Source organism: Hakea prostrata, chromosome 4, assembly GCF_041222555.1.
Source record: "Hakea prostrata isolate BN-2017 chromosome 4, UWA_Hpros_2, whole genome shotgun sequence".
NCBI lineage: Eukaryota > Viridiplantae > Streptophyta > Magnoliopsida > Proteales > Proteaceae > Hakea > Hakea prostrata.
The window spans coordinates 19,402,818-19,425,297 of NC_142603.1; the positions used below are offsets into that span (position 1 = coordinate 19,402,818).

The window sequence follows — 22,480 nt, forward strand, 5'->3', positions numbered from 1 at the left end:
CAGCAACTCAAGAGTGATCTCAGTATCTCACTCAGGACTAACTCAGTCTTGGTTCAACTTGGTTGAACCAGGCCCAAACTCAAAATTTCACCTTCTATTGCCTGCCTAGGTCCCGCTTTTTGAGGAAAACCCAACATTGGATTTTTGTTGGGGAGAAAATTAAAGTGGTAGATTCAATATTTCTTTGAAGGTATAAGTCACTGTTCATCGTCCTCAAAAACATTCTTTTTAAAAGAAACACGATCAAGTTTTGTTTGTTTACTAAAATTAATAGAAGCCATACAATATCCACCGATCTATGTTCATTGGAGGAAAATAAATGATTCACTTGTAAAAGAAAGTGGAAAAAAAAATATGGTTTCTACTAATTGTTTGGAACTTAATTTAATATGTTGGATACCATTGGCCAGCCTATAGACTCATAGTGCTGCTGTAGTTTGTTAGTATATTATTTATTTTAATTTCTGAATTCAAATCATACTTTACAAAATTACAGAAGAATCCAGAAACATAGCAAAAAGTATTGGTTTTGTTTTGCAACTCAAAACCAGTGTTTGTAGCTTTAAAGTTGTTGCACAACTGAAGGTGGAGATTGAGATATAGAGTGGCTGCATAGAGAACCAATGTCAAATATATGTGTGTGTGTGTGTGTATATATACATATATATACGTAACTGTAAAAAGCTTCTAAATCAATCTTTTCAACCCCAAGGACAAGTTTTATAATATTCAGCACAGATAAGAAAATTTACCAGAAAATTAATTAAACATGAATAATCAATGGAACAAAATGACCAATTAAAACTTTGGAAAAGTGAGAAGAGTTAAATTTTGAGATTCTCACAAACATCAATCCATTAGAAGTGGAAGGGAATAAATGACCACACAAGTAATGGAAATGCCCTGGTTAGATAATAATAACTCAGCAAATTTCTTCAATTCAAAGCGTTGCAATCAGACTAGAAAATAAAAGTTGCTTGGATCTGGGGTTAGATGGATACTATCTAGGCAAGACGAGCCGTTTATCATTACAATAGGTATCAACTATCAAGTGGAAGCGCAGTGATATATGCAGCTGAGGCCTCCTAATAGACCGACTCTAGACTTGAACCTTGTTCCTACATGACCCAATCCATTCAATCAGGCACTCACCATCCATTTTCATTGTTCAACTCTTTGACAATATAACATGAAAAATCCAAAAGTTTATTGATGCCAAAGTACATATAGTTGAAAATAATGTTTGGAAGTAGATAAAATCATGCAAATCCAATCATGAAGGACTTGGAGAGATGAAAGGAAAAAAGAGAAATATGGGTGTCATACAGAACTCTTTCATAAGATGGAAATAAAGAAAGTTTTACCTGAGTAAGTTCAGCATCTTTTCCAGTTCTCTTATACTTCATACAGCATTCATAAGCTTCTTGTAACTCACGACCATATGCCTGCATTCACAGTTGGTATTAGTCAAAACTCAAAAGTATTACAACACTCAAACGAATTATTATGCACTAGCTTTTTTGTGATCCATAGAGTTCATGAATGTCTGGCGAAGACTATCTTAATATTGTTCAGATTCATAATATATAAAAACTGTACTTTGAACAAATGATGGAGATGATGTCATACACTGTGGCATCACCATAGTTGGCACATGGGATGATATGACATACACACAACACCCTCTTTTGCATCATACTGCCATGCACATAAATTGGACGTTTTGGAATCATTACCCTAATTTATGGCATGAACGAGCCATGGGAACTGGGTCTAGTTAACAAGATAGTTACCTGAATAAAGGCTTTCTCCTTTATTGTGGTATCCCCCCTGCTAGCCCCTTCCTCAAGCATTTCATGCAATGGCTCCAACACCTTGAGCATTGCCTCAATGTTATGTTCACCAAAATACAACCTACTAGCTTCTTCTAATGCCTCATGCCACATTTCATGCCACAATATTGCAACCCGGATCAACTCCTTTGACACTAGTTGTGCCTGTAGAAAAGATAAAACAATCATGTGTAGCAATGAAACTATACATATAATGCAGGACAAGCAATCGAACTGAGATATTAATTTCACCTGATCAACTAGTGTGCCACTATGCTGCCTGACTTTATCAACCACTTCCTGAGCAGCAAACTTACGCAACTTGCTTATTGATTTGCATGCCACAAGAAGAGGGTACATAAGAGCCTGAAAAAGGATCACTAATGAATAAGTTTTAAATGGAAATACAGTTTAACCAAGATTTTTTTTTCGGTTAGGGGGGGGGCTGTAACCAACAATGCAGACATCAAATTTGGGGATGCAATGCATGTTGACATCAGCTGGGAATACTGCAATAAGCTCAGTCCAGCTGTGCTCAATGTCTACTACAAATGTGAGCTAATAGTGACACTGACAGTTTCAAATAGCATTGGTTGCATCATTCAACATGATAGCAGCATTGAACTGCTACCGTGTTTGACAGATGGTTGATCTCATGGATGTTTGATCATTTAAGATCATCAAAATAAGTCAGAGAGAGAAAAATCAGGGCAAAGACCTCCTAGAGCGAGACACAAGCTGAGGCATGAACTTGACTAACATGAATCATATTACATATGTAGCAAATTTGAGACCAACAACTGAAAATTATTAGGCAAATATGAGTGTCATTCATCATGTGTCTCCTACATAGATTGAGGCATCATTCATATGTTTCATATCTTAGAATGAGGAACATGAGTCATCCAACATTCCATGTTTGTAACCCCTTCTCCATCTATAAATACAGTGGCCCCCTCTATCACTGTTGACAAGCCAAGGGATTCTTTAATATATCAACTTGGTACCAGATATCAGAACCATAAGCAATTTTCTGGTTTCTTTTTTGTCCACTCCTACCATCAAGGTACCATTACCAGTTCCCAAGTCTTCGGCTGCCCTTGTCAATCATGGTTTATTGAACCATGTGACGGTAGGGGTGCAAGTTTGGCCCCGGGGGGCCGGCGGGGGGGGGGGGGGGGGGGGGGGGGGGGGGGGGGGGGGGGGGGGGGGGGGGGGGGGGGGGGGGGGGGGGGGGGGGGGGGGGGGGGGGGGGGGGGGGGGGGGGGGGGGGGGGGGGGGGGGGGGGGCGGGGGGGGGGGGGGGGGGGGGGGGGGGGGGGGGGGGGGGGTGGGGGGGGGGGGGGGGGTGGGGGGGGGGGGGGGGGGGGGGTTGGGGGTGGGGTTGGGGGGGGCGGCGGCCCCGCCCCCCGCCGCCCCTAAAGACTCTGGACCCTCCACCCACATGGAGAGGAATTAAATACATATAGGTGGATACTTGATGTGTCAAATTTTAAAAACATGATCATGTTTTGTAGAAAATTAATAAAAATAAACTATAACCTCATTACCAATGTAATAAGCATCTATTTGATTTTGGCCCTGATCCTGACCCTAATTTTGGCTCTAATCTTAATATTAATTTGACGATGATCATGTACTACAGTACTAGATTTTTACCCTGATCTTCATACTAACATTGATATGAGTCTTGATTTTGATATTTAGTCACTTTGATCATATTAGACTATAAATTCACTTTTTATATTATTTTTAAGGTAATTTTTATTTTTCCAACAAAGTCATTTTTAGTTCAATAAAATATGGATTTTGTTTTTTGACTAAGGCGAGATAATATATTATAAATAATAAAAACTATTACATAAAGAATTAATATCTAACAAATCTATACCCTAACTTCTCATCATGAATATCTAACAAATCTACTGTGATATTTCAAAAAAAAATTATTAAAAACATATAGCTATGTTTGTAACTAAAACATCATTTTCTTTAACTATGAAAAAAATACTTTTTTTTTGTTGAATACTAAATTATTGTCGATTTACTTGTTAACAAGGTTTTGAATATGATTTTTTTTGTATTGAATAAAGATATCAATTTATTGAACAGTTGTGAATGAAAACATACCTACCTACGGCTTAAATTCTTGACTTTGAAGATAAAATTTTCATTTATCAGATTCCTTTTGAATTATGAATCTCTGATGTTTCTAAGTTTACAAAAAGAGTTTGTGTGACATTCTCTATAATTGACTTGACTTTCAAATATGCCTAAATTTAATTACAATTCTTCTCTCTACTTATTCTATTTCATGAATAATTTTAACTCTTTGCTGCTTGGAGAAAACATCAAAGGAGAAAGAATTGGAATAAGGGGGGGGGGGGGGGGGGGGGGGGAGAGAGAGAGAGAGAGAGCAAATTAAAAAACCCTAGAAATTTGGATTTCTCTATTTCTCTAAAATCTAAATGGGTATAAATAGTTAAATACATATTGAATCTAAGTTTTGGATTATTTGTTGACATCTTTAATATTTTATTTTCCAGAATTGAGTTTGGAATTTAAGTATTTAATTACTTTAATATGTATTTTAATTACTACTGTCTTACATTTGATATTTACGACCAAAGATATGGCCAATTAAAGCTAGGGACAAGGCCAATTAGGGCTGGGCCCAGGGGGGGGCCAATCGGGGCCAGTCGGGGCCAAGGACGGGGCCGGGGACAGGGGGCCAATCAAGGCCAGGGACAGGGCCAATTAGGGCCAAGGACAGGGCCAATCAGGGCTAATCAGGGCCAATCAGGGCCAACCCATCCCGACCCGGCCCAATTAGGGCCAATTAGGGCGGGAATGGGCTTGGCTTGGCCCTATAGGGCTTAGGGCCAGGGACAATAATTATTGGCCCTAAACTAGTGCCAGGGCGGGAATGGGCTCAAATTATACCATATAGGGCTGGGCTTGGGATTGCAAAAGCCCGGCGGGGCGGGCGGCGGGGGGGGGGGGGGGGGGGCGCCGCCCGGGGGGGGGGGGGGGGGGGGGGGGGGGGGGGGGGGGGGGGGGGGAGGGAAGGGAGGGGGGGGGGGGGGGGGGGGGGGGAGGGGGACATCAAAAAAAAAGTTGTGGTGGTGGGAGGAGGGGGGGGTTGTTGTGTGGGGGGGGGGGGGGAAAATAATAAAAATGTATATGTGTATATTTAATACAATTGAAATCACTCTATGCTGAAGATCCAGTGATTGAAGTAATGCCTATATATAATAACAATGGAAATAATTCTAACAAAGAGAAAATCATACATTATGTACGCATTTGCTAATGTTTACATGATTTCTCATTTTGGAATCTAGATAAGATGCCCACCCCACCCCCCACCCACCCACCCCCCCCCCAAAAAAAAAAAAAGAACAACCACCACTACTACAAACCTGTGGATGTGATCGTCCTATCCGCACTAAAAGAGATTGTATCAGTTCTCGCACAGCGTGGTTATTTGAATGTATCCTGGCAATTATTTGAGGTAAAACAACAAGCCAAGTGTCGATTTTAACATGAGAAAACCCTTTCTGCAAAGCCGTTTGAACTTCTGTGGTAGCTCCATGGTTGAACCACAATGTAAGAAGCCGAAGAATATCCTAAAACCCAGATGTAGGAAAATAATGAATGTTGGAATAATACATAAACAAAATGTCTAAATAAAGATGTATCTAGAGATTTAGAGATTGCAACAAGAACAGAAAGAGTCATCAGATGAAAGATCAACTTGAAAAACTAAATTTCATAACAAATCGAATGCAAACAGAAATCTAGAATATATTCAAGATGGAAATTCAACTGTAACACATGATGAGACAATACAGGGATTGAGATTTCTAGTACTTTGGGTTTATTCGAAATGGGCCTAAAGATAGTATCCAAATACAGTCTGGAGAAAAATGAATTTCCTTTAGTCTAAATGTCTAGGCCTTGTAAGGCCCAGTAAGTAGCATCATTCCCTCTACCAAAAAAAAAAGTAGCATCATTCCTAAAAGGTTAGCTAGGTTCTCTTATTAAATAAAAGGTTCCACAATACAATGTGTGTGGTATTTAGAGGTTTGTAGCTTCTAAACATCTATTTTGTTAGTAGAACAATTCTACAGAGTTTCTGTTTCTGCCTGTCTTGATTTAAGGAAGTTGGTCTTTAATTCAAGTATATATTGTACTTGCAACTTGTAAGGTGTGATCGACTGGAGAACGAAAAGGCTTTAACATAGTCTTGACTGCCGATGTAATTCGTTAGCCGTCGCTTACTCTCTCTCTATTTATCAATACTCCCATATTCTTCCTTCTGCTTTCATCCCTCCTCACTAGAAGATCGGCAAGATAAAGAGTACAGTGCACGGTTATCAAGGCAACAAGGCAAGGTGAGGCGAGGCAACCGAGGGCAATGAAAACCAAGGCGACACCAAGATGCCTTGACCCAAAGAAGGACTAGGAATCCTAGGCATCACCTAGAGAACCCTTAGGCAACACCTTGACAACTATGGTACAGTGTATAGCAGCTGGAAAACCCAGACCTAAACAACTACAGAAAATAAGAGGAACGCCCCAACTTTTGGTGATGCCATCAACTGAGGGTGCCAAATGAGACTCAGGACCTACCTGGTCCAATTTTAGTTTCAGAACAAAAGCAACTGTTAAATATATGGACACTACATATAATCCACTCTATAATTGTTTTTTATTTAAAATAGAAAATGATGCCAAATAACAAATAAAATAGTTAACAACTGCCTAGTGCAGTTGGTGATGCTCAGGTGTAAGTCCAGGCTCACCAGAAGTTCTCAAGTTAAAACCTCCTGGTTGTTACCTAGTTATCATCTCCTTTACCCACCCCCCCCCCAAAAAAAAAAAAAACAGATAAAAGGTCTTATTTTTAGTCCTTATTAAGTTTTTATTTGACATTCTTTCCCTCTTAACTGACCTTAGTCGAGTTCCTTCAACAGATACCATCATTACCCCTAGTGCATTCCCTGCCTATCACTTAATCCCTTTCATATGTTAATGCCTATTTATAGTAAGGCTAATGTCCCTTTTCACTTCACTCCAATATCAAATTCCTAATACAGCATAGTGCAGACTGCAGTCTCTTCTCCTGTCTCTCCCAGACAAGGACGACTGGTGGACATGACAGAACTAAAGGGTACTGATGAAACTGGACGCAAATTGGTGCTACAAATCACATGTGAATTGATGGTTAATCAGACAACAAAAATCAAAGAGAAACTGCTAAAACCACATGCCTATAAAATAATTCTGATCTTGGCAGATCTTATCCAGCATGGTCTTGATATCCACCATAAAAAATATACACTGAGGTAGATCAAGACCATATATAACCAACACCACACAATTTTCATACCCTATCATCAACAAGGGGATCCCACCTTAAAAAAATTCAAGACTAACAGATGAAATGGTATGTTGGATGACCCATGATACTCACTCTGTCCGAAACATGAAAAGAACAAGATGCTCTTGGTAGTACACAGGATAAGCTAACTGCTTTGCGACAAAGTCAGGAATGGGATTTGCATCTAGGAAAGAGAGAAATTTTCCATGTAGTGTATCAGATAGATAACAGTAGAACAATAGCCATTGCAGCCATACAAACCATGCAAGAAATCTCTCTTAAGTAATACTAGTGCTCCCCACAATTTCCTTTTAAAGTAATACTAGTGCTGCCCACAATTTCCTTTTAATATCAGCAACTGGCACATGTTTCATTTCAATTTTATATAAATGTTCTGTCATCTGGTTTTAGTAACCTGCTTCTGCAATTATGTCATCTTCTGATATCCTCCATATTTGAATCAGATAACTCCCCCCCCCCTTTTAATACCATAGTGAATAACACCAAGTTTACTTCTCTAATCTGGATCTCATCTTCAATGTTTGATCTCTTTTAAATACATCTATTAAGTTTGTTATTTATGTTCTGGATCTATCAGCTGAACATGCGAGAAAAAAAACCAGGTTTGCCAGAAGAGCCTGGTTCAATAGAGCTGCCCACAAGACCTGATTTCTAGTCTTCATCAGAACTAGGGGTGAAATAAAACCTTAAAATCCAATCTTTAAAATTTCAAGAAGTTAGTTAACTTACGTGCTACCTACCTTCTCTATAATATTTTAAGTCCTAATCCCCACAGCCCATCAGCAGCAGGCTTTTTAGGGTCGTCTAATCTCAGACAGCATCATACTTAAAAAAGCAAAGTTACTTCCAACCTCATTAACTTAATATCACTGACCATAGGTGGAGATTTATAGATGATGTGAAGACTTCAATAGACAAATTACTCATTAAGAAATAAGATCTAAAACAAGGATTAGATCCCAAGAAAATCAATGAGCAGTCATCCAAGTCACCAACTAGAAGTGTAATACCCTAATCCTTTTTCCCCCTTCCCTCTATGTTTATGTTGAACTGGGTTCAACCATCAGACAATTAATAAGGTATTTAAAAGTTAAAACTACCTCAAATAGTTTTCTTGCACCTGCTTCCCCCTCTGTCATCTACGGGGTACACTTGTAAAATACAAAGGTAGGCCTGTTTCTAATAAGATTGACTTGACATATTTGTTTCCGAATCATTCATGAAACAAAGTGAGTGAAAAAGGAAGAGGATTCTAACCCCCAACAAAGAATATATATAATTGAAATACAAAAAGGACTATAGGAGATGTTTTTGAGCCATAATTGATGTAGTCACTAATTTCATAAGAAATATTGAAATAACAAGGGAAGTGGGTAATTTTAACAGCAGAGTCAAACTTACAAGAACGCCCCCAATCACACTGGCAACTTGACATTTAAATAGCAGACTCGAAGTTACAAGAGTGCAGCAATAACCCAAATTTGTGAAATGTTCAACTATCCCTAATGGTTAAAACTCTCTTAGACAAGACCAAGCAGCAGAGACGGAAGATTCTTAAACTTGGATACATTACCTGTAAACTATCATCTACGCCTTTAGAAGTTGCTGCACATGCAATCGAATGAAAATATCCAGTGACTGCCGCTACAACATATTGTCCTGTAATATTAGGGTAGCCTCTTAAAGTGTAATTAGACATCACCGCAGTATTGAATAAGGCCCATGTATGCCATGCTTTCGCCCAATCTTTTGCACACTGTGTGGCCTTCCGGAATGCCATAAGGATTTCTACAAATCATACCAATCCATATTCAGAAGAAACAACAACAGAAAATTGAAATCCAAAACTCCAAAAGATCAAACATCAACAACCTTGTATCGAATCATCATCCAGTCCTGGAGAGAGTGTCCACTGCCAACTGCCGAGCTCCAGATAGACACGAGCAAGTAGGGGAACACCTGGGCTTGAGGAACTAACTAATCCACTCGATGTCCCAGCTGATATGTTTGGCACAGAAGAAAACTCTCGGGCCAAGTCCTATTGTACAAAAAAGCCAGTAGATTATTTCGGCTAGCCATCTAGGCAGGTCATCACAGCAAAAAGTATAACTCCAAATACTTGTGGAGAAAAATATCTACATTGCATACCTGCAACCTAAGAAAGGCATCCTTTCTCTTCTGATCATCACCGAGAGACCACTGGTATTTCAAGTATGCAAACATCACTTGAGGTGGTCCACAATAAAGTGAATCCGGACAAGTTTCAGGATCATACTGAAAAATATATTTAGAAAAAACACTAATTAGCCAAGCAAACAGAAAAGTGACATAACTGAATCAAGAATGCAAATCATCTGCTGCAGGTAGACAAAACCACCAACCTGTAACAGCTTGATCAAAGTTGAACGAGCCTGACTGATCCGACCACTTTTCCGACAGAGCGAAGCAAACTTGAGCCAGGTTTCTACATCTTCTGTAGGAGGAAGGACTAGAGCTCGAACTATCAGAAGTGCTTGCCAAACCTGTATATAAAGAAAGAGTCAAAGAGAATCATATGAAACTACGCATTCCATGTTTAGACAGAATAATGCAACAACAAAGTCTGAATTCAGCAAACCTTCCCTGCCCCGCCCACATGAAAAAAAGTGTCAGCAAAAAACTTGTATTATTGTCACTTTAATCTTTGTTTAGCATATAAGTAGAATTATTTGAGCTTTAATATGCTATTTATGGCATATAAAATGATCGTATAAAAAAATGTACAATAGAGTGTTTTATTCGCTAAGGTGACACCATAAGGCCGCCTAATCGCCATGGTGCTAAAGGAAGCCCTCAGACTCTATGATTGTTTTACCACTTTGATGACTGATTATAAGTCAACAGACAAGAAATATCTTTTGAAATAATTATGAAAATCAGTCTATCAGCATATCCACCTCTACATTTCGCTTTGCTCCTTGAATGCGCTCAGTCCACATATTACGAATAAGGGCTCGCCTCCCCTCAGCAACAGGGTTTCCTACTGGAAGGGTACAGTAATCGATGACCTGTAACACATCAAAAAGTAGGTCTTCTCACCCATAAAAATGGTCCAAGTGTAGCAAGTTGACAACAGTTCAGTTAAACAAACCATACCTCTTCCAATTCAGACAGCTGCTGAACACGGACCATATTGCTATAGGCACGCTCATAGCTTTCAAGAACCTAAGCAACATTAATGTAAAACCTTAGCATACAAAACTGCCAGAAACAAAGATCCTATCTAGGACATGATATGCTGATATGACCAAGTTTCTGAACCAAGAGAAACCATCAAAAGAAAACAACTGAAGGTACAAATCAGTTTAAACAACCTAATATAGCATTGATATCGAATGACTTGCAATAAGAATATTTAATTATCAGCCACAACAACAGGAAGCAGTCATAGAGAGAACTCTGAATACAAAATACAGAAAAATGAAGAAAGAAGCATCACGAGCACGGATGAAGCAAAGGAAGGGAAAGAGCTATTGCAGAACTCAAATACTCCAGCACTCAACACCATAAATGGATAATAATTGCACTAAGATATCAACTGTAAACCCCAAAAAATAAAAAATCAGAAGAGGTGCCCTCAACTGTAATTATCCAAATAATTTCAAATCAATAATAATCTGTTTTGAAATGTTGGCTTTACATCACGGAAGAACAAGAGGAAAAACTGGACCACTATGTATGACTAAATAGGAAGACGATGCATGAAGATTTTAATTGTAACTTTGTACACAAATAAGGCTCATCAATAGAAGCAGTTACTTGAGTCAACCTCTGCATTTACACTTTGAAGACATGTTCCATGTATCCCTAAGAAAAATTGTAGACCAAGCAGTTCAATTAAAATGGCTTCATTAGTACTTATCACCAAGTGGGTAGTCATCATCTATTAGACAAAAATAGAAATGCATCACAAATCAAAGATCTCCCAGTAACTTTATAATGTAGTTTCGTATCATTTTACTTAGCAGTTAGTATTGCATTTCTTGAGGGTGTTACTAATAAATACAGCATGCTTTCTACCACTTTCCCATCCCCCCACCCCCCAAAACAAGGGAAAAGAAAAACTCTTCTATATGATATATGTTTGCACCCTTAGCAAAATAGAACCTGCCATGGGGATTCATGTTCAGTATTCAATAAATGGAAATTCCAGAACCTCTGTTCTGTACTTTATTATTATTTTTTTGTTGGAGTGTGAATTGGAGGAGGGCGAGTGTTGGGATGAGGATTGAGAATGTGGGATGGAGTGAGAAACTTGGATCAAAGTATTTTGCTCAACAGATAAAACAATTATACCACAGAATAATCCTACAGCAATTGGAGATCTAAGAAACTAACCAACGCCGCAAGCTCCGTTGCCAGACACTTCCTCGCTCTCTCTACAAACTCGCGTGCCTCATCATACTGAAAAGGATCAGAAAGATATAGTGTCAAAGAAAATGAGCCATACGACTGGAACGCAGATCGATATATAGGAAAAAACTTTACCTTTCCACGCCTAATTAGAAGAACTGCCCTGAAGAAAGTACCGTTGCTACTTCCATCACCAGTTGCAGCAGTATTTCCCAGAATACGAAGCTTGGTCTCATCACCATCATCAAGACGAGAGACATAGTCAGCCATTTGATCCCATTCCCCCATGTTCCAGGCAGCATTAGCAGCCTGTACAGGAGCATCCTGTATGTAAGAAATAGAAGCATATAAAAGAATAGTTGCATGGGGAACCAAAATTCAAAGACCAACCATTGGGGCCATTTCCAGTCGAGCTGCAGGCTCGGCAGGGGTCCAAAATTCCCTGCAAAGGTTGTTAAGCTCTTCCCAACGAGCCAATGCAGCAAGGCATCGCATTCTTCCTACAAGAATGATTAAAATAATAATAAATAAAACAAACAAAAATGCACTAAAACGTCTAGGATGAACAAACAAACTGCCAAAGACATACAACATGACCTTTATAATAATTCACTGCATGTGGATTGTTTTATTAACACAGTTATCAAGGCATCGTCTGGTGTCTGGGCAGGGATCAAGCCAAGATTCAACAAGGCGCAAATAATGAGAGTCCAAATCAACACCCCGTCAGGGGATAAGTGACGCTTTTTCACCACAAATATTGTGTGCGGCTCATGTGGGACAAATTGGGGGTCCCACCACTGAACTATTTATCATATATTCAGGCGTAGCCCACACATATCAAAAGTATAGGTAAATGATTGAGAATGACATTTTTACCCTTACAAAATATAGGCAATTGAAAGGATGGGGATTGCTAACAAAAAAGTATATTACAAAAACAAAAACAACTACCTAAAAAAAAGCACACACACACACACACACGATTTCAACTCTAAAAGGCTAACAAATCATGGTAGTTAGTTAAGCTACAAATTACAAGTATTCCATTCACAATATAGAATAAAATAAAAAGAATAAAGAAAGAGAGACAATATAAAAGCAAATAAAAAGGATAACAAAAAAATTGAGAAAGAGAAAGGGGGTAAAATTATATATATATATATAGAGAGAGAGAGAGAGAGAGAGAGAGAATACCTTATTATGGAGAAGATTTAGGAATAAACTCCTAGCCTTTAGCTTTTCCAAGTGGGATGAGAAAGAAAAAATAGGGTTTTAGAAAGAAGGAGAAGAGAATAAAGAGGGAGAAATTTTAGCGATTCATGAATTAGTTTTAATTGAGATTTGATTGTATCTTCCTTAAAAATAGGATTTTAATTGTAACCCTTGGATAATTATAGAGAATTACAGTTTTACCCGTTATATTTACCTTTAGAAATCATTTCTAATAAGTCTAGGGGGGGGGGGGGATAATGATATTTCACATGTGAAAATATAAAAAACTAAGAAGAATTTTTTTTAAATGGGTATGAAGCTTCACCCGCGTCCAGGCATTTTTCAAGGGTCAACCTATGCAATTGCTTTATTGTAATGGCACATTTTAATTATTTTACTAATTTTCTCGGTTTATCCTATATACTACTTTTATTGGTTGTGTACAAGCTTGTCATACTCCGCAATGCACAAAATAATAAAAACAAAAATAATAACAACAAAAAGTGGAACATTTTATTTCATTTTAATAGTAGTTTCATAAGCTTGTGTCCATTATGTGTGCATTGTCTAACATAGAACCATCCAAACAAACAAAATTTAAAGAGGAACTCTTCTCTTAATAAAACAAACCCTTGACTGAGAAACCCTGTATATACTGGTTTTGCTCCTGCTCAGCAAATTCTTATGGAAGGAGAAAATTAAACCACTATTTTTTTTGCTCTCCAGTTCCCTGTTCCATTTTCTTCCTACTTCTTTTAAATTTTTTTGCAGTCAACTGTTATGTTTCCAGATTCTTCCACCTGATTCTTTTTTTGTTTTTGTATTTTTTTTTAAGATTCTCCTTCTTTTCCCCCTTCCCTGCAAGCACTTCTCTGGAGCAGAAAGGAATCTTGTAACTGAAAGGGATGAACAATCGAAGGAATTGTCAATTAATATTGAACACTTTGTTGGTTCCCCTTCCCTGTTATACTTTGCCAGAGAAGAAAGTAATCAGGATCCAGATTTTGCAGAAAACAAAGGCATAAAGATTTATCACAAACAAAGGAATATACCTTTTTGAAAATTAAAAATTTATACTAGTGACAGAAGTTGTCTGCAGGGGGGATTGGCAAGTGGCTGGAATTCAGCTGTAATACTGTAGTATGCTGATCTATATAAATCAAATTGTGCAACTTAGTATAAGCCATTTAAGTTTACTGTATAGTGATTATTTGATTTTGTGTTTCCCTTATTCTGTGAAGTTGTAGTAATATGATTATACAATTCCTTGACTGTTGACTAATTTAGTGTTGCATGTATGGATTGTTGACTTCACTCAATTCATTGTAATGAGTCTAAGGATTGCTTCTAATGATTCTTAACCTTAGTCTGCAAGTAAAATTGTATTATTTTTTATATCCAATTTCTGCTAAATAAAATTCTTATATAAAAAAATACGACTAGAACGTCTTGTTCGCCAAGGTGACACCTTATGGTTGCCATATCACCAAGGTGCTTAAGGACCAACCTTGTGGTCATCACGACACTTTGATAACTATGTTTATTAGTGTACCAGAAAATGATGAAAATGCAAGACGTGAAAAATAAGTTTGGAGCCTAATGAGGCCATGATTTCTTGGTCTTCTTCCTCCGGATTTCCTCATGGATGTGAGCCTATGGGCCTGCATCACCTGTTGGGAGTCTTCACAGCATTTGCAATGGTCACAAGATAGCAGCAACACAAGAGAACTTGAGCGGGGTAGAAGAAGAAAAGCAATGGGATAAGGAGATCCGTCTCATACCAGCCAGGCCCTCTCAGGTGTAAGAATAATGGCTCAGACCAGCAAGGCCTCTCAGTTCTTTATTGTAACTCAATTTGGCATGGAGAATTTTCTTTCCTCAAACCAATGTTTCATTAAAGATCACACACAGTGCACAAGGCCCCACATTTGTCACAGTTTGGGAAGGGTCAGATGTACACAGCCTTACCCCTATTTCCAAGACTTGAACCCATGACCAAGCATTCAGCATGCAAGCACTTGACCAACAAGCCAAAAACGACTTCTCAAACCAACTTTTCATTCAACTTAATAAATTGTGTGGAGCCAATAGGGGAAAAAGAGGGAAGGGATAAAGAAATTAATCTAAGAATTAGAAACATAGCAAAACAAGGTTTCTTAAACTGACAGTAAAATAATAAAAAGAACAAACTTAATAACAATAAAAACTACGCTTACCTGCTAAATCAACATTCAGAAGCTAAACCAAATCCCTAAGCATAGACCCTTCTAAAAAAATCTTCACACTATCTGGTCTAGGACCCTAGAAGATCTTCTACTAATATCCCACCTCTGCAAAAAATGAGGGGATGTGACACTATTTTCAGCTCTTTTCTTCGTGTTTTGCCCTAAATCACTTTGTTATTTATTTGTAATTAAACTCTTACATATTTGTGAGGCTAGACCACTTTGTCGTGTGCAATATTGATGGATGTTATGGTTAAAACAAACCAACGAATTACATAAAACGATCAAGTGTTAATGACTCAATAAACTACAGTTAAACCAGTCAGGTATGCAAATTAGGCAATAAAACCATTAAATCTACTACAAACCTAACGTTGCATCCAAAACAAAATGTGTAGATGTCGCTTGAGATGCTTTAACAGTGTATGCCTTCAGAGCATCATCCCATCGCTGCAGTTTTTCATACCTAATAAAAATCCCAGATATGAACAATTAGTTTCACCTGAAAAGACAGAAGAAGAAGAAGCTACAACAGGATGGGAAAGATGCCACAAATGCACCATGTACTGATCACTCTATGTTTTATTTAAAGATAAACAAATATGAAGTATCCATCAGAAAACTTACCACGACTCCTTCAGTTGCACACCCAGATGTTGCTGGGCATATGTTAGTATCCCAACTGCTGCCTGAAAAAACAAATGTTCTTTAGGACATAAAGGGCACAAGCATAAGACCAATTGTTAATGCCAGAATTAATATATGTTTTACAAATCACTAGATTGTTAACTGAAAACAAACTGGTTCATACCATTTTTTCATGAAGTAGATGTACATTGGGAGGGTCATGATTTAGAAGTAATCAAAACCAAAAATCTCCCCTTGACCAAAACCCACACATAAGGGGAAGCCTCCCTAGGCTGGCTGAACCATAGGAGGGGCAATTTTGTCCTTAACCCCCCCCCCCCCAAAGACTAATTTAAATGTGTGTGTTTAGTTAATTAAGTTTTAATTTCAGCATGTGAGTCTTTAAATTTGTTTAATTCCAGCATGTCAATTAGAGTCATTCATTAAATAGAATTCAGCATGTGTCAATTAGAATCCATTAGATCTTCAATTATTTATTTGGTCGCTTGTGATTCATCGTAATGGGATCCTAATTTATAAAGGACTCCCACTTAGGTCTAAAGGCTTTTAGTAGGCTATAAATAGCCTATTCTTTCTTTGTAATTCTTCAAGTATGATTATTTGTATAAGAATATTGAGTTTGAGGACTGTGGTTCCATATTTGAGGGGGGCCAGGCAGATTTTGAGTCCAAGTTTTTTTTCAGATATCAGCAACTCTGTCTAGCACTCTTATTCAGAAAATACCAGCAAGTGTTCATAATTTCCCAAGTGAAGCATCCCCAGCCCCTTACCCCATCTCCCTACCATCACAAAGCTCCCCTACCCCTTCCCTTCAATCCCAGCAACCCATAGCCTGACCTCCCCTAGCCCTCATAAGATCTTCCCCCAGCCTCCCCTGTTCTGTGCAACATTCCTAGCCCCTCCCCTGCCCCTGTGCAACCCTAATTCCCCCTCCCCTTTGCTGCCGTACTCTGGCAGCAGCGTTACCCAAGCCCCATGACAACCTGTCCCTTTCCCCACCCCATGCAACCTCCCCTAGCCCCACCCCATACCCTGCGCCACCCCCCCCTCCAACACTCTCGACCCTCTCTCTCCCTCTGTGTGTCCTTTCTCCCTTGTGGCAGAACCAGAAAACAGAAAGAGAAAAGAAAGAAGAAAGAAAGGAAGGACAAGAAAAGAAGAGGAAAGAGCAAGGAAGAGAGAGAAAACATAATTTTCCCTTTTCCTTGAACCCACCCATATTGATCCAAATTAATCAGCCTTCTTTTCTACCAATCCTAGGAATAATATTAGATATCCAAGATCAACCCATAGAGAATTTGTTAAGGCTCCAACTTAATCCCCTTCCATCCGATATTAATTTTGGGCATCTCAGACCATCCCTAGGGAATTTGTCAAGTACCCATATCAATCCTAACTTGCCTCTAAGGCCTTTCCATAAATTCTTTAGACATCCACAAACATCCCATACTATTTTAGACTTATTCACTGGAAGATTCTAGGCACACCGTAAATTTTAGGAAATTCCATCCTAGAAACCCTAACCCTAAAATTGGGTTTTACATCAAGAGGGGTATATTTTGATGGCTGTAAAAGTAAGGGAACCATAAATGGGTCAGAAGTAGACTTTTTCTGGCCTTTCCATCTTCAGATCTCACTTCTTTGTATCCTCTCTTTATTCTTTTCTATACGTTCTTCCACTTTCTTGCCAACTGCCCCCCCCCCTTTTTTCCTCCAATATACAGAAAAAGAAAAAATTAAGAAAAAGATGAATATAGGACCTCATGCTGATGCAATTGATTATTTATGTGTATCAGAGCTTCCACCACAGCAACTGGATTTGCATCCATCTTTTTGGAGCGTGCACCTTCAAACTCCATTTCTTTGTAATGCAGAGCTTTAGCAAATGCTCGACACTGAAGGAAAGGGTGATTCAGTATGATAATAAACTCTTTTGAAGGCAAAATAACAGGCACTGAAATCCGAATACAAAAAACTTACTTTTTCTGCAAGAGCACCAAGCAGTCGAATATCTATGGGGAGTGGTTTCTCATCATGTTCCATGAATTCTGCCTGCAATGATACAGTAACAAATCACTTCATGCGGTCAAAATGTGATCCAGAGAAGCAAAGTCTGTGAATACTGTGAATCCTAGGGAATCTGTACCCCACAGACAGGGTCACAGAACAAAATTTATAATTCTCAATCCTCCAAATTTTAGTTTTAATAGTGTGATGTGAACCAAACCCAGGCCATCCCAATAGAGGACCAACGGCCAATACAGAGCCCAGGGTTGCTGCCCAGCACCCTACAGCCCTGAAGGAAAACCACAGCATGACACCATGTGAGGGGCATTTTGGTCATTTGGACCGCCCTAAACAAGTCCAATTAGGGTTAGTTGGATTCAGCATGTTATTAGATCCAACTCTATTTTTGTTTTGGTATTTGAATTAGTTTTGGTCAAGTTATGAAAGAGTACTAATCTAGTTAGTAGTTAGGAGTCCTACTGATAAAAGGATTCCTTTAGTTGTCATCCAAATTCTACTAGGAAACCAGTCCTACTCTTAATGTGTAATTTGAATCATTCCACACTGGGATAAGTGAGAGTCCTTAGTAGAATGGGAGTCCTAACTCCTAACTGAAGTCCTAGTATGATTAGTCTTCTAATTTAAGTCCTAGTAGGAATCCTTACATGTAAGCCTATAAATATAACCCCATACATGTAAACAAGACAGCTTAGGAATTATTGAATAAACATTGTTGAAGGTGAATTGACTTGAGTCATTGGTTTACAAGGAAGGAAGTCAACTGCTGATTGGTGTTCAGCACATAAATTTCTGTCTCCAAGAACAAGTAAACACCCCTACCTTACTCCTCCTTGGATGTGAACCAGTATCTAGCATTTAATTGTTCGAATGTTGCCCTAGAACCAAGCTCACTCCAGGATACTCTTTCCTGAGAATCAGCAGACTTTAGGGCTGAAAACACTTTGTTTGGATAGGCTTTGGAGAGCTTTAGGGTTTGTAAGGGTTAGGTTAGTGTTAGGGAAGTTTCGGCCAGGCTTAGGGGTCCCGGGTTTCAAGTTTCCAATTAATAAAGCTTGCTGTAATTGCAGTTTCAGATCTGTAATTGAAGTTAGGGTTTAGATAAAGTAGGGTTTGGAAGATTCTAGGGTTAACTAGAGAGGGTTTTTCTAGGTTTGGCTAGGCTAGAACTAATTCTGTTTATATTGTTACAGAATTTCATGGTTAAACCCAAAGGTTAGGATTTAGAAAATAGGTCCCTTCGTTGGAATAGGACCCTTCAGGTGTCAGCTAGAGTTAGGGTTTGGAGGGGAGGTAGTGATATAACCCAGGGTCTGGGCCAATCTTTAGGACCCTCTCTAAAAGCAGCTATATCACACTCAAAACTCTCAAAGTAACCCTGCAGCTAGGTCGATCTAGGTATGGGAAGGTCTAGGGCTACATATAGACCAGAATTAAGTCTGGAAATCTCAGAGAATTCTTCTGTTTTTGATAATCTGCAATTACAGAATTTTTCCAAGTCTAATTATGTCTCCTACGGGATTTAGGACTCTTAGTTGAGGCTACAGTTGGAATCGAAGGTAGGGTAGGGAGTACAGATACTCTTCCTAAAAGAATTAGACTTTGGGTTTGGGAGATATTAGTTTTTACAGGTTTAGGGTTTTAACGAAGAAGAAAATTCTACAATTTCAAATAAGGGACTGGTTGGGGTTTTAGAGGTAGAAGAAGAGAGAGGAGAGAGGTGCGATCCTAGTAGTAGGGTAATAGGGGAAAGGGGTGAAGAGTTTCTAAGGTTTAGAGAGAGGGTAGGGTGCTGCTGCCACCAGAAGGAGAGGGAGAGGGGAAAAGCTTTCAATGGGGTTAGGGAGGGAAAGTGGGTCGGGAATGGGGTTAGGGATTGTACTCAATTGTGGGAGAGTGGGCTGGTTCACTCTTGACTTGATGAAGGTGCTGGAACACAGCGGCCGCGAAGAGTAGAGGTCGCAGAAGAAGGTGAACACACACAGCCATGGGGATCCTCTTGAAACCCACAGCTCCAATTCCTTCAATGCTTTGCAATTTTATTAATCCAGTCTGAATCCCAATACAAGGTATGGGGGCTTTTTAATAGCCTCATTATGACTGAAATTAGGACTCTATATAATTAGGAAACAAACTTGGAACTTTAACTAAGGAATCCTCTTTAGATTGGGGTTCCCTTTACAACTCAATAACAAATTAAAAATGATCATCCAAAGATCCCCTAAAAATATCAGGGAAATTAACTTAAACCTTTTGGTGTTCAAAGGAGGTAGAGAAAAGACCAAAATACCCTCCTACAGGTTCAGCCAGCCCTTTGGTGCCCCACTTGGGCTTGGTTCTTGGTTCAATCTTTGGTTTTGTGGGGCCTCCGCTAGTTTACATCAGGTAGAGAAGGTGTAGGAGGAGGCATTCCTAAAAGGTTTTAGGGTTTGGTTGGGAGGTTAGGGAAATATCAGTGATTTAAGTGAAATTAGGGTTTAGAATTTCTAGAGGAAGAAGATGAATTGCAGAAAATTTCTAAACTAATGGAATGAAGGTTAATAATGGAACTAAAAGTAGGAATGAGGTTGACAGGGGTGCAATCCTATAGGGGGAAGGAGGAGGTGAGAGGGGTTGGGAATCTAGTCTCAGATGGGAGAAGGCTGCTGCTACCATCAGGAAGAAAGGGGAAAAGGGAGAGGGTTGCGTTGGGGTGCAAGAGGGTCAGAAGGGGTAGGGAAGGACTGGGCTATACTTACTTGAACAGGGACACTTGTGATTGCAGAATTCTTGAAGATGGGCGGCTGCCGCAGGCTTCCCTTAGGAAACCCACTACTTCTCTTGCCTTCAACACTCAAATCAATTTTTGTAATTCGATTCAACTAATTGAATACAAGGTATGAAGATTTATTTATAGCCTCTAAGAAAGAAAACATAAAAGGACTCAACTTAAGAAATCAACTTGGACTCTAACTTGCAATCCACTTCTAACTTAAACTCCTAATACTTCAACACGTACAAGAAACCTTCACAACTTACACTAGAGAGTTCCAATTTTGAATTTTGAGAGTAGATATTGGTTCCTTGCAAGGTTAGGACAACCTAAAGGACTTCTTCACAAACTCAGAATCCAACCCTAATCAGGACTCCTCACTAATTTACAAAATAAGGACTCAGATTCAAAATAAAAGCAGACCTGGGATCCCACTAACATGATGGACCCAATGACACCCTAACTTCAACTCAACGAAATTTTGCAAAAAAAAAAACTAAAATACCCCAGGTGGAATCATGGGCCATAGGATTCAGGGAGCAACCCAAAGCCCTGTGCTACCCCTGACTTTGCTACCCCTGAAAATGGTTTACATCATTATCTTTCTCCATCGCAGCCAAACACCTTTTCCACCTCCCCTAGCATGTGGCACCCATTCCCTTCCCGTAACCCTTTCTCCTACTCCCCCCATCACACCTTACCCTTTACCCCTCCTTTCTCTTCAACGACAGCCTTAGTTTCTTCCCCCTTCTTTCCATAACTCACAATACCCTCCCCTCAGCCCCGCCCCTTTAGGACTCATTATCTCATTCCCCTACCCAGCCTCAACTCTAAACCTCACATTTATTTGCCCACCCAAACCCAAATTTTCTGCACCTCATCTTCCTCCCCAAAACCTAGTAACCCTAACCACTTCTCACCTAGATCCCTCAACCCCTCACCCGAGTCCGATTTCCTTTTGGATTCATCATCCACTACCCCTCCTCTACCAATCCTAACCCTATCCACCCCCTAGAAACCTCAGAATTAGAGAACCCTAACTTCTAAATTCCCATAAACCCTGAAACTTGAATCTGAACTTGAAACTAATACAAATCAGCAATTAGATTTCAGTAAACCCTAGCTTCTAAACCACAACCGAACCTTGCCTACCCTTCCCCCCAGACCCTAGATCCTTCAAAACAACCCCTACACCAAACCACAGGGTTTATGGAACCCTAATTTGTACTGCTGAATTCAATTGATTGATCCTGTAACTGGCCCTCAGGTTGGGGACTACATCATATTGCCATTAATCAATCAGTTGCATTTTACTTAAATGACTGAAAGTAACTATTTTCTGTTACTATTTACAGCTGGCATTTTCTTTAAGACTGCAAGTCAATGCTAAAAATAATAACACCATAATGATGTGTCAGTAAATTACGTAGCAACTACAAATCAGCTTAAGTGCACTTTGCCATCTTTCATCCAACATAATATTTGGGTCCAAGTGACTTGGTACCTAGTTAACTCTCACAAACTTCCCGGGTAAGGGAAAAATATGACATGTAAACCCATTTTAAGAATGTGGCAAGATCTGTTTCTCTTTTTCAGCTTCCAGACCATTCTTCTTAGGGCTTGAGATTTTGTATTCCCCCACCCCCAACCCTCCCTCCCTCACTCTTTTCTTTCCTTTCTGTAGTTTTCCATCTCCTAATTCACCCCAGAAAACAAAGAATGCAGAAAGAAATACATTCAACTAGAACCAGATTTACCAAATTGAGCAGTGTCGCTAGAATTTCTGGAGGAATATTTGGAGAAGAAAATGCCATCTCTAAACTCCGAACTAGCTGTTGCTGATTACTTTCATTCAGTTGAGACCAACAACTCACAAAACCCGCAGCGAACAACTCCCGCCCAACAAGAGGCTGCAAATGTTTAAGACAAGAATTGAAGGCTCGAGGAAGATCTATCAAAGTAATAAAAGTGAAAACAGCTTGTTA

At 39.2% G+C, this 22,480-nt stretch overlaps 1 protein-coding gene across 1 annotated transcript in view; it reads right to left on the reverse strand.

Annotated features, from left to right (window-relative positions):
* The window catches only part of TOR (target of rapamycin), an 84,944-nt gene that overhangs the window by 13,693 nt on the left and 48,771 nt on the right, over window positions 1-22,480 (reverse strand). Inside the window, exons 28-45 of the mRNA XM_089152644.1 lie at window positions 22,253-22,405; window positions 17,699-17,770; window positions 17,479-17,613; window positions 15,698-15,759; window positions 15,439-15,536; window positions 12,021-12,130; window positions 11,766-11,939; window positions 11,616-11,681; window positions 10,374-10,442; window positions 10,175-10,285; window positions 9,620-9,760; window positions 9,387-9,512; window positions 9,111-9,276; window positions 8,812-9,026; window positions 5,254-5,460; window positions 2,085-2,198; window positions 1,794-1,997; window positions 1,365-1,445 (exon numbers count right to left, since the gene is read on the reverse strand). Of these exons, the coding sequence (XP_089008770.1) occupies window positions 1,365-1,445; window positions 1,794-1,997; window positions 2,085-2,198; window positions 5,254-5,460; window positions 8,812-9,026; window positions 9,111-9,276; window positions 9,387-9,512; window positions 9,620-9,760; window positions 10,175-10,285; window positions 10,374-10,442; window positions 11,616-11,681; window positions 11,766-11,939; window positions 12,021-12,130; window positions 15,439-15,536; window positions 15,698-15,759; window positions 17,479-17,613; window positions 17,699-17,770; window positions 22,253-22,405 (2,304 nt within the window). The remainder of the gene's footprint in view (window positions 1-1,364; window positions 1,446-1,793; window positions 1,998-2,084; window positions 2,199-5,253; window positions 5,461-8,811; window positions 9,027-9,110; window positions 9,277-9,386; window positions 9,513-9,619; window positions 9,761-10,174; window positions 10,286-10,373; window positions 10,443-11,615; window positions 11,682-11,765; window positions 11,940-12,020; window positions 12,131-15,438; window positions 15,537-15,697; window positions 15,760-17,478; window positions 17,614-17,698; window positions 17,771-22,252; window positions 22,406-22,480) is intronic.